The sequence below is a fragment of the Triturus cristatus genome, chromosome 11, assembly GCF_964204655.1.
Source record: "Triturus cristatus chromosome 11, aTriCri1.1, whole genome shotgun sequence".
Taxonomy (NCBI): Eukaryota; Metazoa; Chordata; class Amphibia; order Caudata; family Salamandridae; genus Triturus; species Triturus cristatus.
Genome location: NC_140594.1, coordinates 712,981,795 through 712,998,514, shown reverse-complemented (window position 1 = coordinate 712,998,514; position 16,720 = coordinate 712,981,795). Strand labels below are relative to the sequence as shown.

Here is a 16,720-nt window from a genome sequence, read left to right as displayed (position 1 = left end):
GAAGGAAATCCCCAGGGCTCCTCAATTAGCTCAATTGTTTACTCAACACATAGTGAGACTGCATGGGATTCCAAAGGTTGTAGTCTCTGATCGAGGCTCTCAATTTGTCTCCCACTTTTGGAGGGCCTTCACGATGAGGCTAGGCATTGATGCACGCTATTCCACCAGTTTCCATCCCGAAACTGATGGTCAAACCGAAAGAGTCAATCAAGACTTAGAACAGTATCTCAGGCTCTATTTGATGGATCAGAAAGCTGGGTGGTCTGAATTAATTTGGTCTGCTGAGTTTGCCTATAACAATGCCAAACATTCCACTACTGGTTACTCCCCCTTCTATTTAAACTATGGTAGGCACCCGAGTTTAATTTTTGAAAAAGATGAGGGATCAGTACCTGCAGTAGAAGAATTGGTAAATAAGGTTCAAGATTCATTGCGTCAGGCAGGTGAAAATATCAAAAAGGCTAAAGACTCTTATAAATTTCAGGCTGACAAAAAGAGAAGAGAGAGTCCCGCTTTTAAACCAGGAGACAAGATTTGGTTGTCCACCAAAAATCTAAAACTAAAAGAAAACCGTAAATTCCAACCCAGGTTCATTGGCCCATTTAAGGTAAAGAAGATGATAAATCCAGTGTCAGTTAAGATCCAGTTGCCACCCTATCTAAAGATTCACCCAGTGTTCCACGTTTCTTTGTTAAAGAAAAGTCCACCAAATTTGAGGTACCGATCTACCCCTAAACCCATTAATGTAGGTTCAGTGGAGGAGTTTGAGGTCCATAAGATTCTAGACTCAACCTTTAGAAAAGGTAAATTGTATTACTTGATCAGTTGGAAGGGTTTTGGTCCTGAAGAAAGATCTTGGGAGCCACATTCTAATGTTCACGCTCCCAAGCTCATTCGAGACTTTCACCAGAAACATCCTACTAAGCCAAGGTTGAAGGGACGTCTTTTGGTGGGGGGTACTGTCACGATCCAGCGAAACAGACTGAAAGATGATTCTGCGAATGTACGTTTGCACTCTAAAAGACAGTGTCCTTGGAAATACCCACTCTGGAGAAGATTGACTCCCACTTGGAAGACATCGCTTAGATCCATTCTGCTTGGATTGCGATTCCCTTCCACTTCCAGTTAAATTCTGTAGATCATTTCCTGGAAGAGTACTCGGTCTAGTTGTTATAGGCGCGAGACTCTTCACAGGTCTCAATGCGCATGCGCGAGGTTCGCGCGGCGCACTTCAACTGTAGAATTTCAAGATAACGGTTGCCTTATCTTTCGAGGCTCGTTCCTTCAGAGAAAATCTTTTGAGAGAGTTATCTTCGTGGGTTCCAGGTTCCTTTTTTCAAAGGAAAGTATTCACAGAACAGTTTGTGTTGCACGGGAAATATTTTCTCACGTGCTTTCTGGTATTTATTATTTTTTTCAGTTAAAATTCAGTCAGCAAGTCGACCGAATTGACAAGAGAATCCTTGTAGTGAATTCAGAAGGAGATACTACGTCACCAGCAATATTTCGGAGAAGCGTCTCTGTGAAGAGAGACCTTCTCCTCAGTCAAGTAAGAGTGTTGTTTTTATCATCTAAAAGCTTATGCAAGCAAGGAGAAGAAATAATCTGCTGAAGTACAAATTAGAACTTATTGACTCAGAGTAGCTCTCAAAAAGGGAGTTTTGAACTGTGAAGTGACTTCAGACTAATATCAAAGGCAAGCAGCGAAGCAATTTCTTCTACAATAATTTTATCCAGAATAAAGACATTGAGATTTCAGCTTTTTCACCTGTGGGGCTCACAAGTTCACGGAGTAATACCACTAGTGGGCTTAAAAGACCAACAGCCTCAGAAAGCTGATCAAGTAATCAATAGACAAACAAGCATAGAGAGTGGCTTAGTTCTCCGACACAAAAGGTAAAAGTAGTTCCAGTGAAGAAAGCTTAAAACTACCTATAGAGTTAGGGAAGACTTAATTTGTGTGTTATGTTTTTTAGGAGTCTTCATAAGAACAGAAGATACCATTAGCAGTTCCAGTGTCCGGAGGCAGTCTCTCTTTTGTTTGTCATCCACTTCCCCTTTCCCCCTTGGCTAAGTCCAGAGGCAGTTGTTTATTCCATCTGTCACTGGCTTGGATGAGAGGGAGTTGAGGACCTGTCATCTGCTCCTGGGGAAGTCGTTCCATTGATCTGACAGAAATAGAATGGCCCCTCGGAATATGCAACAAGACACGGACAGCGGCGTTCTGAAGAGATTGAAGTTTACTGAGCCGAAACTTGTCCATGCCCAGAAACAAGGCATTACAGTAGTCAAGTCTTGACATGAAAAGAGCGGCCATGACCGTCTTCTGAAGAGCCGCCGGAATAAAAGGAAAGATCTTACGGAGAGACTTAAGCAGGAGAAAGCATGCTGAAGTTATGCTGTTGACCTGTGCTGACATGTTCATCTTGGTGTCAAATATGACAGCCAGATTTCTAACCCTTAGCACAGGTAGAGGGCACAGTCCTGCCTCCGGAGGCCACCAATGATTGTTCCAGATGGGAGGCCCGACCCCAAATTCTATGACTTCTGTTTTTTCGGTGTTAATTTTCAGAAAGCTCGCCGACATCCAAGCCATGTCTTTGAGACACGAATGAAACCGCAGTGCGGTTAGCTCTGGAGAGTCTGCCAGCGAGATGACCAATTGCGAATCATCCGCATATGACACAAAAGAGAAACCACATAGAGATTAAACAAAGTAGGGGATAAAGCCGAACCTTGCGGAACGCCACAGGTCAGGTGGAAGTTCTCGGATTTCAAGCCCTCCCAGCTAAGAGATTGCTGTCTGTCCTGCAGAAAGGAGGAAAGAAGGGTCAAGGCACGGTGGCTGACACCTGCCTCCTTTAATCGCTGCACCAAAACCGTATGGTTAACCGTATCAAAGGCAGCCGACAGATTAAGGAGAACTAGAATAGCTCTACCGCCTCCGTCGACCGCCATACGGATTCCCTCCGCAGCCGCAATGAGAGCAGATTCCGTAGAATGGTTGTGACGAAATCCGTGCTGAGCTGGATCAAGTAGACCATTACGGTCTAAAAAATAAGCAAGCATGGTGTTCATATGCTTTTCCAGAATGTTAGCAGCGAACGGCAGGCCAGAGATTGGGCAATAGCTTTTTAGCTCAGCCGGATCAAGCGAGGCCTTCTTCAGAATTGGTCTGACACTGGCCGTCATCCATACAGTGGGATAATGCCCAGACAACAAAACTTGATTAATCAAAGGCGTGAGGATGGAACTGATCTCATCTGCAACAGGGTGCAAAATAAACGGAGGACAAGGGTCTGAGACAGAACCTGACTTAGTGGACCTTAAAAGATCTGTCACAGCCTCTACCGTCGAAGGGAGCACACATAACGAAAGTAAGAATATGATTCAAGTCCCACTGGGGCATTATGAAAGGAGAAGGAGGTAAGAGATGAGTAATGCCCTTTAGAAATCTATTGACAATCTGAGACTTGAAAAGAGAAGGCTGATCAGGAAGGCACAGAAATACAGAGATGGCCTAAAGGTAGCCTTTAAGAGTGCCCAGAGTATAGCCCTGCATGGCCAAAGATACAATAAAGAGGAGAACCTCTGCACCCTTCGCTGTGCACCATGCCACAAATTTGTTCCATCTACAGTTGTATACTGTTTTAGCGGAGGGACGCCTGGCTTGCAAGATGATATTACAGACTTCGGAAGGAAGGTCGAAAGCTGTCAACTGTCACCGCTCAATCTCCAAGAAAGGATGTGGAGGCTGGACAGGTTCGGGTGGAGGACAGTCACCTGCTGCAGTGACAGAAGATCCCCCCCCGAAGAGGCAGTCTGATCGGAGGATTGATGGCCATGCTCAAGAGCCCTTCGTGCCCAGTCAGGAGCCTCAATAATGACTTGGGCCCGGTCGCGCTTGATCTTCTTCCGCACTCTGGGCAGAAGCAGTACAGGCGGAAAGGCGTACAGGAGGCCGCAATTCCACTTGCGATGAATAGCGTCCCTGAGCGAGTGCCGCCTGCCCTGTTTGTTGCAGTTCCACATGGCGGTAGTGTTGTCTGTGAACACCTGCACTACTCTTCCTTTGACAGAAGGAAGGAATGCCTTCAGTGCATGACGGATCGTCCGGAGCTCCAAAAGGTTCATGTGGAGACCGGACTCCACCGGAGACCCCTGATCTCCACCTCTCCCAGGTGGCCGCCCTATCCCAGGAGTGACGCATCAGTCACTACTGTGAACTCTGGTTGGGGAAGGGAGAGGGATCTGCCACTGAGCCAATCTTGGTTCGTAAGCCACCACTGCAATTGACATGCAGTCCCCTCCGAGATCTGGACGACATCTGAGAGATACCCCAGATGCTGCGCCCACTGGAACTTCAGGTCCCACTGCAGAGTCCGCATATGCCACCTGGCATAATCCACCAGCAGGATGCATGAGGCCCAGCAGCCTCACGGCCATTCTCACCAAAATCAAGGATAGAGGCTGAAAGATCGGAATTATAGCCTGAATATCCCAGGCTCACTGTTCGGGAGGATAGACCCGAAACCGCGTCGTGTCCAGAACCGCTCCGATGAAGAAGAGCTTCTGAGAGGGAATCAGTTGTGACTTCGGCACACTGATGGAAAACCCCAGCAAATGCAGGAGGTCAGCCGTAGTCTGGAGGTGGGAGACGACTGACTAGGGCGAGCCCGCCTTCAAAAGCCAGGCGTCGAGATAGGGGAAGACTGAAACCCCTGATCTGCGCAGATGAGCTGCGACCACCGCCATCACTTTCGTGAACACCTGAGAGGCACTGGTAAGGCCAAACGGGAGCACGATAAACTGAAAATGCTCGTGGCCTACCCTGAACCATAGGTAACACCTGTGGGCTGGCAGGATGGTAATGTGGAAATAGGGGTCCTGCAAGTCCAACGCTACCATCCAGTCTCCGGGATCGAGGGCAGACAAGACCTGAGCCAACGTGAGCATTTTGAACTGAGCGGTTGAGGGCCCTGAGCTCTAAGATAGGATGCAGGCCTTTGTCCTTCTTGGGTACCAGAAAGTAGTTGGAGTAACAACCACGACCTACTTCCGGCACAGGGACCCTTTTGATAGCTCCCTTGGCCAAGAGAGCTGCAACTTCATTGTGGAGAAGGGCCAAGTGATCCTCCGACATGCGATGAAGTGCTGGTGGCATGGAGGAAGGGGTAGTCTCGAAGGGGAGGGAGTAGCCCCTTCGGACTATCTGTAACACCCACTTGTCCGATCTGATGTTATGCCAGTGCGGGAGGTGATGGTGAATCCTGTCGTCCACTGGCCTCTGGTGGCCCTGAAAGGTCGGACTAGGAGGGTTTGGAAGCTGCTGCAGGGGAGGGTATGGGTGGACTGGCCTGCCCGCTGGCACCCAGACCGCATCGCTGGGTCCCACGTCCACGGCCACACAGAGGCTGGTTAGCTTGCGCGGCCCTGTGGCCAGTTTGGGTGGAACGTGGTGGGCCACCCCTTCCGTAGCTACGAAAATGGCGAAAGGCGGACTGCGTGGGGCGAGAGGACTCAGCGAGGCCCAAGGATCTGGCCGTAGCCCCAGAATCCTGGAAGTTCTCAAGCGCTGAGTCCGCCTTGTCACCGAACAGGCGACGCCATCAAAGGGCATGTCCAGAGGGGTGGATTGGACATCCCCAGAGAAACCAGACATCCTCAACCAGGCGTAGCACCTCATGGCTACTGACGTGGAAACTATTCTGCCCAGAGAGTCCGCGGTATCCAGCACGCACCGAATGGTGAACTTAGCTGTGTCTCGACCCTCTGCACCGGTGAGAACAGCCTGGGCATCTTTCGAGCACTGTGGCAGCACTTGTGCAACTGTATCCCACAACGTAGGAGTATAAACGGCCCAAGTGGCTTAGCTGGCGGAGGAAAAAATCTTCACAGGGTGGTCCAGCTTTTGGATTCCCCATCGGTGGGAGCAATAGGGAATGCACCCTTAGAAGACAAGGCTTTGACCACAAACCTCTCAGGAGTAGGGTGTTGTGAGGGGAAAAGTGGGTCGCCTGGGGCCGGGCGGTGGCGTTAGGCAATCATCTTGTCCTTAGGAGCTCCTGTACTGGGCTTGGACCAAGTGCCCAGAAGGAGGTCGGTGAGGGCTTCATTAAATGGCAGCAGGGGCTCCAAAGAGGCCGCTGCCGGTTGAAGTACCTCTGTCAGGAGGTTAATCCTGACTGCCACCGTAGGAAGCTCCAGGCCCAAGGCCTCAGCCGCTCTACGCAACACCACTGCGTACGAAGCTCCCTCCTTCGTCGCCATGATAGCGGGGAGAGCATGCCAGGGTGTGGGGAGGTATCCAAACCACTGGCATCACCCAGTTCCTCCAACCAGTCCGGCTCTTCAAGCTGGTCAGCTAAAGATTCTACATATCCTCCCAGTCCTCCTCTGGCTCCCACTCAGGGCGGTAGGGTATGCCAGGAATGAACAGAGGCACAAACGTACCTTCCGGCACTGGTACCGATGTCTAGCAACGTTGGTCCAGCGCTGTGTCAAACCCAGGGGTGAGGCTCGGGTCAACGCCGGTTGGGGGCACAACCGGCGCCGCGGGCGCAGTCACTGGAATCGGCGCCGAGGAAGGTACCGCGAGGTCGACGGCACGTCGATCCAGCCCTGTATCCTCAAGGGCCCTCCAGCACCAGGGCCGGAGCCGCCAGTATCGACGGCCCAGGGCCCCCAGCCGAGTCCACGGGCCCGAAGGCGCGCCGGCTGAGTCGGGCTGCCCAAAGATGCTATGAAGCGCTTCGTAAAACGCTTAAAGCTGGGCAGGGGACGATCCGGCTCCAGGAAAGGGAAGGAAGCGCGGAGTCGTCCCAGAAGCGGGCTCCGAAGATGGAGCTGGAGAACGATGACGCTCCGGGTCCCACGTTGTGTCGGCCGACAGACAGGGAGAAGGCAAAGAGCGATGATGCTTCTTCGCCTTCTACTTGTGCTTCGACTTACCCGACAAGTGCGAAAACGTATATGACGAGTGGTGGTGGCTCCGCGACCGGTCCCGAGACCTTCCTCTAGACCGGGACCTCCAACGACGCAGAGCGGACTGCCAGACCTCCAAGAGCTTTCGTGACCACTCCCGCAAAGACTCCAGATTCATGGCCCGGCAGTCAGAGCATAAATTCGGGTCGTGGTCGCTCTCCAGGCACCAGAGGCACACGAGGTGCAGATCCGTGACGGACATCACTTTGTGACAGGAGTCACAAGCCTTGAGGCTGGTCCGACGATGGGACGTCACTCGTGCTACCAGGAGTCTAAGACTCAAACAGACGTCGACAAAAGTTTAGTCAAAAATTTACTAAGGAGCAAGCACTCTCCGGATCTGAGCTGGCTGGGCGGAAAAAGAAAGAACGGACGTCAGCGCGCAGGGGTGGCGTCTAAGTAGACACTGCAAAGTCATCCCGGTGACCACGATGCAGACGACGGACGCCACCTACTGGAACGCAGGGGTAATGCTACAGAAAAAATTAGCCGGATCCAGTCTGATTCCCTGGGGAAATTCTAATGTAAGGAATCCATAACTACTGGTCTCTTTCAGATACTGTCTTTGGATGCGCTTCATTGTATGAGAATGAAATCCCTTTGCAGGTGTTTTCTTGCTTCGCTGTGTGTGTGCCCCTGTGTGAGGGGGGGCTGTTTTGGGAGTGCAAAGCACCACAGGCTTGGTCTTCAGCCAACAATGTGTCAATGCAGTCTCCAATTTGTCTCGCCCTCTCGCTGCTTACCTCTCCTCAAACATCTTTTGAGCATGTTGGTAGGAGAATCAAGGAATAAGATGAGCAACGAGGAGAACACCATTAAAAGATGACCGCTCCCTAGGTGCATCTAGAACGGTCCTACCTTTATTTTAATGAAAAGGTCAGATTCCTGTAGTCCTGCTTTTGTTTCAATGCCTAGGTTGGAAAGCAATTCCTTTTTCCGTTTCAGATTAGCTGGTCGGGTGCCATCTAGTGAAGAGAGGTCTTCTTGTGAGGACAGAAGAGGGAGAGCCCCAAAATGGACCCTGTCCTGTGGTCGAAAAAGCTATGAGCCTGAGCTAAATGGGAGCAGCTGAGAGGAGGTCGCAAGGAGTGGAGAGGGAGGGCCATTGCTGCTGTTCCCCTCTCGAAACTAGTATCACTGGATGTCAACGGCAGGTGCACGAGCACAGCAGCGGTACTGAGAAAATATTTGCAACCAGACGTGTGGGTGGAGCAAACTGTTAAGAGCTGCCTGGAAGTTTATTTAGTAAATTCGGCCATTCTGAATGCGACACTTGCATCTCTGCTGTCCCCGGCTGAATCTCGCTCCTCCTCGTCTACAGCAGCTGCAGTCCCCGAGTTGTTCTATTAGTAGTTAACAATTAATGATTAACGGTTGCAGCGTACTTTCACTTCTTCAACTCACACCTTTCTAGGAGTGTGTTACCACTTTGTCTCCCATGCTGCTGATTCAGGAATATGGAACATGTTTCACAGGCATGCAGAGCAGATGACAACGGAGCTAATCTCCCAAAGCATAAGGGAGAATCAGGTGCACAGCATGCTGGAACTTCTGTCATCCTCCACCCCGCAAGGTAAGAATTATAAGTGGACAAGTTTTTGCGAATCCATAACCCAAGTAGAAGCGTTTTATAAGCTATTGAGGAGAAGCAGAGGAGTAATCAAGGCGATTACGGCTAAGGCACATTTCCTGTAAGTCACATTCAGTTCTTTATAATCTGCAATTAATATTGTCGGACAGATTTCAGTGTTTGCTTGCTGAGCAATTGCTTTACAGAGTCTAACCATGCATAAAAGAGGAACAGCAATGGATACAGTTGTCTATGGTAAATGCCCTCTAGAATCCAGCAAGCAAAGCTTCTAGAGCTAAGGTCAGCACTGCAGGGGCCAACAACCAAAACAGGAGCTGCTCCACCAGCAGCACTGGGGCGGCCAAGTGCAGGGTGCAAAACATATGCTGGGGACACTGTGCTTCTCAATAGAGACCTTCAGTTCTGCCAAGTAGGTGCAGGCTCGAGCAGGGAGACTTCCTGAAGGCTGGGGAGGTAGGTTGGGTTCTTGGGGGGATGCCTGGACACCGTCGGTTGGTCCATCCAAGGCCGTGGGGCAGCGGGTGCAGGGGTGTCTTCTGGTGTCCGGTTTTCTTACTAGCTCTGGTCGCGGAGACCCAGCTTGGCGGAGGACGGGGACCACCAGATCGCAGGTCAGGATCGCTGGGGAGACCTCCTTGTGGTGTTGGGCCACTCGAACTCGGTCAGTGGGCGTTGGGTGCAGAATCGCGGAGTCACCGGAATCCAGATTCTGTGGGAGAGTCTTGGCTTGAGCAAATCCGGTGATCACGGGAGTCTGTAAGATGGTTGCAGGGCAGGTCCTCCGGGCTCTGGGGGTTGCTGGCTGCTGGGCTCGCCGGGGTTCTTGCTGTAGGCAAGTCGTAGACGGGACAGGCCAGTAGGGCTGTGGCCAAAGCAGTTGGTGTCGTCTTCTTCCTGGGTCTGCACGGCTTTTCGGTCCTTCTTTCTTCCTTGAATCTGAGGAGGGAAGGTTCATGGTGCCCCTGAATACTAAATTTAGGGGTGTTAAAGAGGTGTGCAGGTCGGGACCAATGGGTCCCTTCCTTGGGGTGGGTATGCCACCCTCCACTGGGAGGGTGTATGAGCCTCTCCCTAATTGACTGAGTCCCCCCATCTTCATGATGGAGGGGAGTGAGATGTGTGCTTCACCTTGCCTCCCACTCCGGAGGGGTGGAGTTGGCAAAGGTGGGCACACCTCTCTTCCAAGCTTGGTTTCACTGCTGATTCTCCTGCCCAAAATGGTGGCCAGAACCGGTGCGAGCCAGTTGCAGGGACAGCTTTCCAAGGCGGCAGGTTTTTGAAGCTTCCCCTTTCGTGGTCCCAGTCCATCCTGGAGGAGAAGGCATGACACCTTTGCCCAGGATGGGCTTTGTGTCTGGACCCAGAGAGCGAAGGCTCTCTACCCAGGGGTTAAGAAACCTGTCTGATGGTGGCAAATGGCGGGAAGCCGTTTAGAAACCACACCAGGGTTGGTCGATTTTCAGGGGGCATCTCTAAGATGCTCTCTGAGCGCATTTTACATTAAATCCAGCACTGGCATCAGTGTGGGTTTAATGTACAGAGAAGTTTGCTATCAAACCTCTCAGTTTTTAGTAAAGCCATCACGCAGCTGAAGAGTTTCCAATGACCAACTCCCAGACCAGAAACTCTTTATGGCTTTACTACACTTACAATGTCTAAGAATGAGCTTAGACACTGTGGGGGTACAGGGCTTCTGCCACTGTATCCTCACCTTAGGGCTAGTGCACCCTGCTAGAGGGGTGACTAACCGAGGCCTCAGGCAGTAGGTTGCAGGCATTGCACACAGCCATGTGGACTCTTCACTTTTCTCTGCACCAAAACACGCAGCCTGCAGTGTGTGGGTGTTAAGGTACAGGGCCTCTAAGGGTGGCACAATAGGTGCTGCAGCCCTTAAAGGCCTTCCCTGGTAACAGTGCCCTTGGTATCCATGATACCTTTTACAAGGGGCTTACCTGTGGCCAGAGATGTGCCAATTGTGGGTACTAAGGTACAGTCTTGGGAAAGAGCACAGGCTCTGGGAACCTGACTGGCAGGTACTCAGGTCACATCAAGTCAGGTTCCAGCAGATGCCAGGCAGAAAGTGGGGGGTAACCATGCAAAAAGGAGTACTTTCCTACAGTGACGTTTTGAGGAAAATGTAGAAAGGAAAATATGTGTTTGAGAGTGTGGAGGTTGAAGAAGCAGGTTTCGTACCCACTCTAATTTGTGCAAAAAATGCTAGGTTAGCATCCATCAGATTCATTCTCACAGGAGCAGGACAGCTACCTATTGAGGATGGCCAGAGGGAGGAAACCCAGAGACTGATTTTGGAGTAAGCTGGGATGATTTCCAATTTAGCCTGATTTAACTTTTATAAATAACTACCCTTCCAGCTCTTAACAGAATTTAGCAGTCCAGACAGTCGCCATTTATCAGCATTGACATTTTCTCCCAGGCTCATCACCAAGTGAGTGTCCTCCACAAACATGTAGGTCAAATCCTGGAACTGACGCAGTAATGTGGCGAGCGATCTTGGGTAGAGACGAACTAAGATAGGGGACAGAGGAGCTCTGTGGGGCCCCACTCTGGAAGTCTTTAGGGTCTGAATTGAAAGACATATTTGGATTTCTTGGCTATGATCAGTTAAGGAGGAGGCAATCCATGCTGTAGAACATCCCCTAACCTTCCTTCCTCTAGCTTCTGAGTCAGGACAAAGTGATCAAAAGTATCAAAGGCAGCTAATGGTGATGGTAATAAAACAGCCTCATTGTTACCCTTGTCCAGTATCACTCAAAAGGTCATCACCACTGATACCAGGCTTGATCTTAAGCAGAAGTCTGCTTGAGGATGGTCTCTAAGATATGACTGTACATATTCCTAAAGGGGTCAGGTGGCTCAGATCTTCCACTATTGACTTACAATCATCCTTTAAACAAATGTTTGTGAGAAACGGGACTTAAGTTTTCATTCGTAACCACAGCACTAATTAATGCAGGCCTTTTTTTTTCCGTTACCGGGGACCCTACATTGTTAATTCCAGCTTTAACTGAGATGGCTCCAATTTTGATGCTGATTTTGGGAGCATGGAAGAAAGATGTTAGTGATTTACCCACGCTTAAGAATCTCCCTTACCTTATCGGGTATGTTGAATTCTTGGTACGAAAGCTATCAGCTCTACCCACAAATATTTTCTATGAACCATTATGGGGCAGAGTGACACAGGGTTTGTGAAGTGTGGCTGGCTGCTGGTTGATTTTGGACATGGATGGACACAGATGGCCTTGTCTTTGGAGCATCCAATGCATGCATTCATGCCATTTACATAAACAAAACATAACCCATGTCAGCAGAAAAACTATCCCAGATTGTGGTTGTTTGCAGACCAGAGGGAGAGCGGGTGAGATAAACAGCTGCCCGGCTACCAAGACCCTTCCTATTGGCCCCATATCAACAATACAAACAGGCTCTGGAAGTACAAGTTCAGAAGGAGAATGAGCAATAAACATGCCTTCAAATGTTGTTTTTATCAGGTCACATTTGTAAAGACAGAGGTCTAATGTCAGGTTATGTCTTATAACAAATTGCTACTTATTAATTTAACAAGGAGATTGAGGTTTACTTTTTCTGACCGAAGTGAAGATTTTGCAAAGTGAACACTGTCATAATCTTGCTGGGGTGCAGGGAGTGTGAAAGTAAAGTCTGGAGGATGTACGTCTGTGCAAATTTAATGCGATGGAAATTGTTCGGTCTATAACTAACAGACCATGCTTTAGTAATATATTTGTGATGATGTGCTCCATAATGCACCAGAGTCTACATACTACACCCTTACCACTTCATTATTGAATGCATTTGGTACACTTGTCCTCTGTGTCAAGCTTGAATTTTTCACAATCCTTATGACTTCAGTGACGTAACATTGTTGGCAGCAACCCCACTCTGAAAATTGTTCCAGCACCACTGAATGCAATGTTACTAATCAAGATGAAAATATTAGAAATTGAATACAAAGTACTAAGTTCAGTGCAAGGGCTTAAAATCAAATAGAACAGCTGTATTACTTGCAAACCAATCTGCAGCTAGTGATGTTTGCTGTGCGTCTGCACCCTAAGCTCAATTAAATACATATCTCCAGGGAAACACATGACCTGTGTAGCAGGAAAACTACAGCACTGACTGTGTCAGGTTCTACGCACACATCTTCTACATCACAAACTTTTTTCTGCAGGTGTGTAGAATGATCCTCTCCCTCCAACTCTGAAGATCTTTAAATGGTGGTATCAGACTTCTCCAACTCAATGTAAATAAATAGCAGTGCACAATATGAAATGAAGAGGAAAAATACGAGGGGAGTAATGATCAGAGGGATAGCTACCACAGAAGTCATATCAAGACTGATTACCAATCATAGTTTGACATGAACGGGGAGAGCTCAAGAATGGCAGCATGGATAGTGACCTAAGAACTAAGCACTGGCTACCAGAGACGTGGTCAATGACCAGAGGAGAGAAACAAGTGAAAATAAAGCTGTGCAATATACTGGGTTAAGTATAAAGCAGTTAGGTTATTTGCCTTAATATTTGATAAATTAACAAAGAGAAATAAGGGAAACTACAAGATAAATGTTGCATTTTTTTTGTTTTTTTTAATGGTAAAAGCAGCAAAACTCCCTGTTTTTAATGCTCATTTTTCATATCACGCTGACATGTTCTGGGCTTTCTGCCTAATATTGTGTTTTGGGTTAGATCTAAAGCCACACTTGGAGTTCGAAGTTTAACCTCTTATTAAGGAAAAACAAGCATTTGAAGTAAACAACAATAGTTAAAATAGACAATACATGAGATATTCAGTAAATTTACATACAAATAAGGATTTAAAAGTATGGTAAATTGTACATTTGAAATACCTTTCCAGAAATATTTTCAACATTATCTACACATATATATCTATCTATATGTTGGTTTCTAAAGCAGAACACCCTAAAAAGGCCTCTTGGCACTATTGAACAGCTAGTGTAAAAATCTTTGACAAATCCCTCATTGGGTAACTCCATCTATGAGCAACCAATGGACTATCAAAAATGTTTCCAAAATGGTCAAATTCTCTGCCTTATTGTGGATATTTTATTTTCAGAATTTTTGCAAAAACATCTGAATTGGCCCGGTCTCTGTGCAGTATTACAGGGTGTATTCTGCTCTCTAGTCCTTTAAACGTACCTGGGATCATGGCATTCCCGGAGGGGGGATGGATCCTTGTTACTCAGCGGCAGGTAGTTGAAGAACTCCCGGAGGTTTAGCAAAGCATCAATGTCGTTCTCGAAAGCTCGATGAGCCACGCCTACACAGTGTACAAAATAGAGGGACAGAACCATTATGCGAAAACCTTCAATAAAAGAAATTAGTCAGATGACACAACAGTCATCACTGGCATCAACATATTCATTCTACTCTTGCTCTTCAAGGACTGCTGGGGCACCATTTCCAGCATGATACTTGTAATGTACTGCATGATACTTAGAAGAACCAGGCCCTCCAAACTTTAGATGTTCAGCAGTAATTTAGTCTTGCAACATTGGAGTTAAGGGAGTGATGTTACTCCTAAAGGAGTGGACTGTAAACAAATTACTCAAATTGCACTAAGTGCAACAGCGGAGTGTGACTTTCTCGAGAGGCGGGGGATTGCTAAACAACTGAAAATGGTGCTAAATTATGAGGTTTACAGAACATTTTTGACACATTAGTTAATAGCAAAAGGTTCTGAATGGGACTTTATTTGGGCCTTTATGAAATATTTTAGTAACTTAATGATGTAAAAAGAATGCCTTCAATAGCCAATGGGGGTTTTACCCTTCCTATTAAAGCTTTGAAAACATAGCGCCAAAATAATGCATATTTCTGCATTTTCCCGCTAATAATTGGATAACTAAATCATAGCTATTACAACACTTAAGGATAGCCAATTTTTCCAAGATGTCATTTTTCAAAAAAGATATAGCATATTTGTTAATTAATACATTTCACTTGCTTTCATTTTCCACACTGACCCAGTCAAGTAGATTCCTGAAATGAAATAAATGTATACAGTGCACAAATACTTTAAGACTCCAAGGAGCAAAGGCCCAAAAGAAACCCCAATTTAAGAGACATGCAAAACAGAAGACCAGAGTGACTAAACCCAATTTAACAGGGAAGGAGCCATGTTTTAAGATTTTTCCTACAAATAAGAGGCTTGCCCAACTCTGAAATATGCCGAGGAAGTCAGTGCCAAAGTTTGGCTGTAGCATTGACACAAGATCTGCCTCCCCATCTTGTACTAAGGAACGTGAATACTATAACAATACAAATTGCTCTGTGCCAAGCGCATGGTCTTCTTAGGTAGATAACACTGAAACTTAGAACTAAAATATTAAGGCCCTGATTGTGAAAAGCACAGATCCTTAAACACAATGCTCTTCCTCACTGGGAGCAGTGCAATTGTTTTAAGCTCCTCAGGGACTGACTGATGAAAAGGAATGCCAAGAATAAGCTGAACGGCTGCATTTTGTACCATTTGAAGTTTGGTTGATGAACCTTAACTCATGTAATGTTATAATGCATTACAAAAATCCAACCTTGAGGAGATCAGTGCTAGGATGACTGTTTTCTGAGCCGTCTCCGGAATAAAAGGAAAGTTTTTCTTCAGAGATCGAATTATGTTAAAGCAAGAAATGACAGTGCGATTCACTTGGGTATCAAAAGCAACCTCTTCATCAAAAAACATTCCCCATGTTTTTGGCAGACTTGACTAGGACACGAGGAGAACCCAGAACAGATAGCCACCAACTGTTGGACCAAATAGAGTGCTGACGGCCAAAAATAAGGACCTCAGTGTTATTAGCTTTTCGTTTTAAATAATTTTCCTTCATCCAATTACTGATTTCCAACATGCAGTTCCTAAAATTCTGAGCAAAGAGGTGGATATCATCTGTCAACTGATGATCGAAGTATCATCCGTGTAGGATAGTACACTAAAGCTAAAAGATTGAATAAGCTTGGTCAAGGATGAAAAATACAAATTGAACAAGGTAGGACTGAGGGACAAACTCTGTGGCACCCCACATGATAAAGAAAAGGGTTAAAAAATAAAATATCCACATCTAACTGACTTGATCCTTCCATATAGAAAATATCTAGGTAGACTAAGGGCTTTGCTTTTAATCCCAAACAGAGAACCGAGATATCAAAAGCGGCCTAGGGGGAAAAGTTTAAAACATTTCACAATCTTAAGTCAGAGACAGAAGGGATAGACAAGCTGACATCTGATCCGTTTACCTCAAAGTGAAACAAGTTGCATGAGTCTTAATGGCAAATGCCATAAACAACAGTAGTGATAGCTTTAGGAAATGCAATAACTTCTCCTCCAAATATAAGCTTGTCAATTTCTCAATGATAAAGTATTCCATAAAGACTGCTCTCTAAATTCTTAGTATTGCACACAGAATTGGTTCATTTTGTCAACTTAGCAAAGTGCATCTCAGAGAGGAACAGATTCAGATCCAAACGAAGACAAACCTAAAAACTTTGATCAACTAACAATTTACAAGAAATGCCTGGAGATCAATAAATCCTTGGCTGAACAGGAAGACTGACTAGCTAACAAGATCGTGGGCGGTCAGCAGGGAAATCTGCTTGCGTCCCCTACCATCAAGATTTCTATCAGTGGCAGTATCTTTTGTAATATTGGAGTGCGGGTTTCTTATGTGCAAGTTATATGTGAAAGCCGAATGAAGTCTTGTGTTAAAATCGCCTCCTATACATATACCCGCTGGTTGCCCACTGTCTAAAATATTATACTGAAGACATGTGATCGGATAATGACGATAGGTTAATGTTTGGCACATTAGTAAATTCATTATTGAAACAGTTGATTAGATATAGTGTGCCTCCTCTTTTATATCTTATTGTTAGGATGTTGACATTATCTGTTTTAACGATCTTGGCACTTCCTCCTGCTTTGATATTGACAAGTCACCAGGCCCCCGATACCACGGCAAGAGCTTGATGGGGTCGCTAAGTTGTGAAAGCCAACAAAGCCATTAATATGTGATTCTTTCATAGATCAAGTTTCTTGGAACATTAGGATGTCATACTGGGGGATGAATAAAATCCATTCAGTGCAATCCTGCTA

At 46.8% G+C, this 16,720-nt stretch overlaps 1 protein-coding gene across 1 annotated transcript in view; it reads right to left on the bottom strand.

Moving 5' to 3' along the window:
- Nucleotides 1–16,720, bottom strand: part of PCCB (propionyl-CoA carboxylase subunit beta) — a 548,767-nt gene that overhangs the window by 333,343 nt on the left and 198,704 nt on the right. The window contains exon 8 of the mRNA XM_085634345.1: nucleotides 13,771–13,891. Coding sequence (XP_085490471.1) covers nucleotides 13,771–13,891 — 121 coding nt within the window. The remainder of the gene's footprint in view (nucleotides 1–13,770; nucleotides 13,892–16,720) is intronic.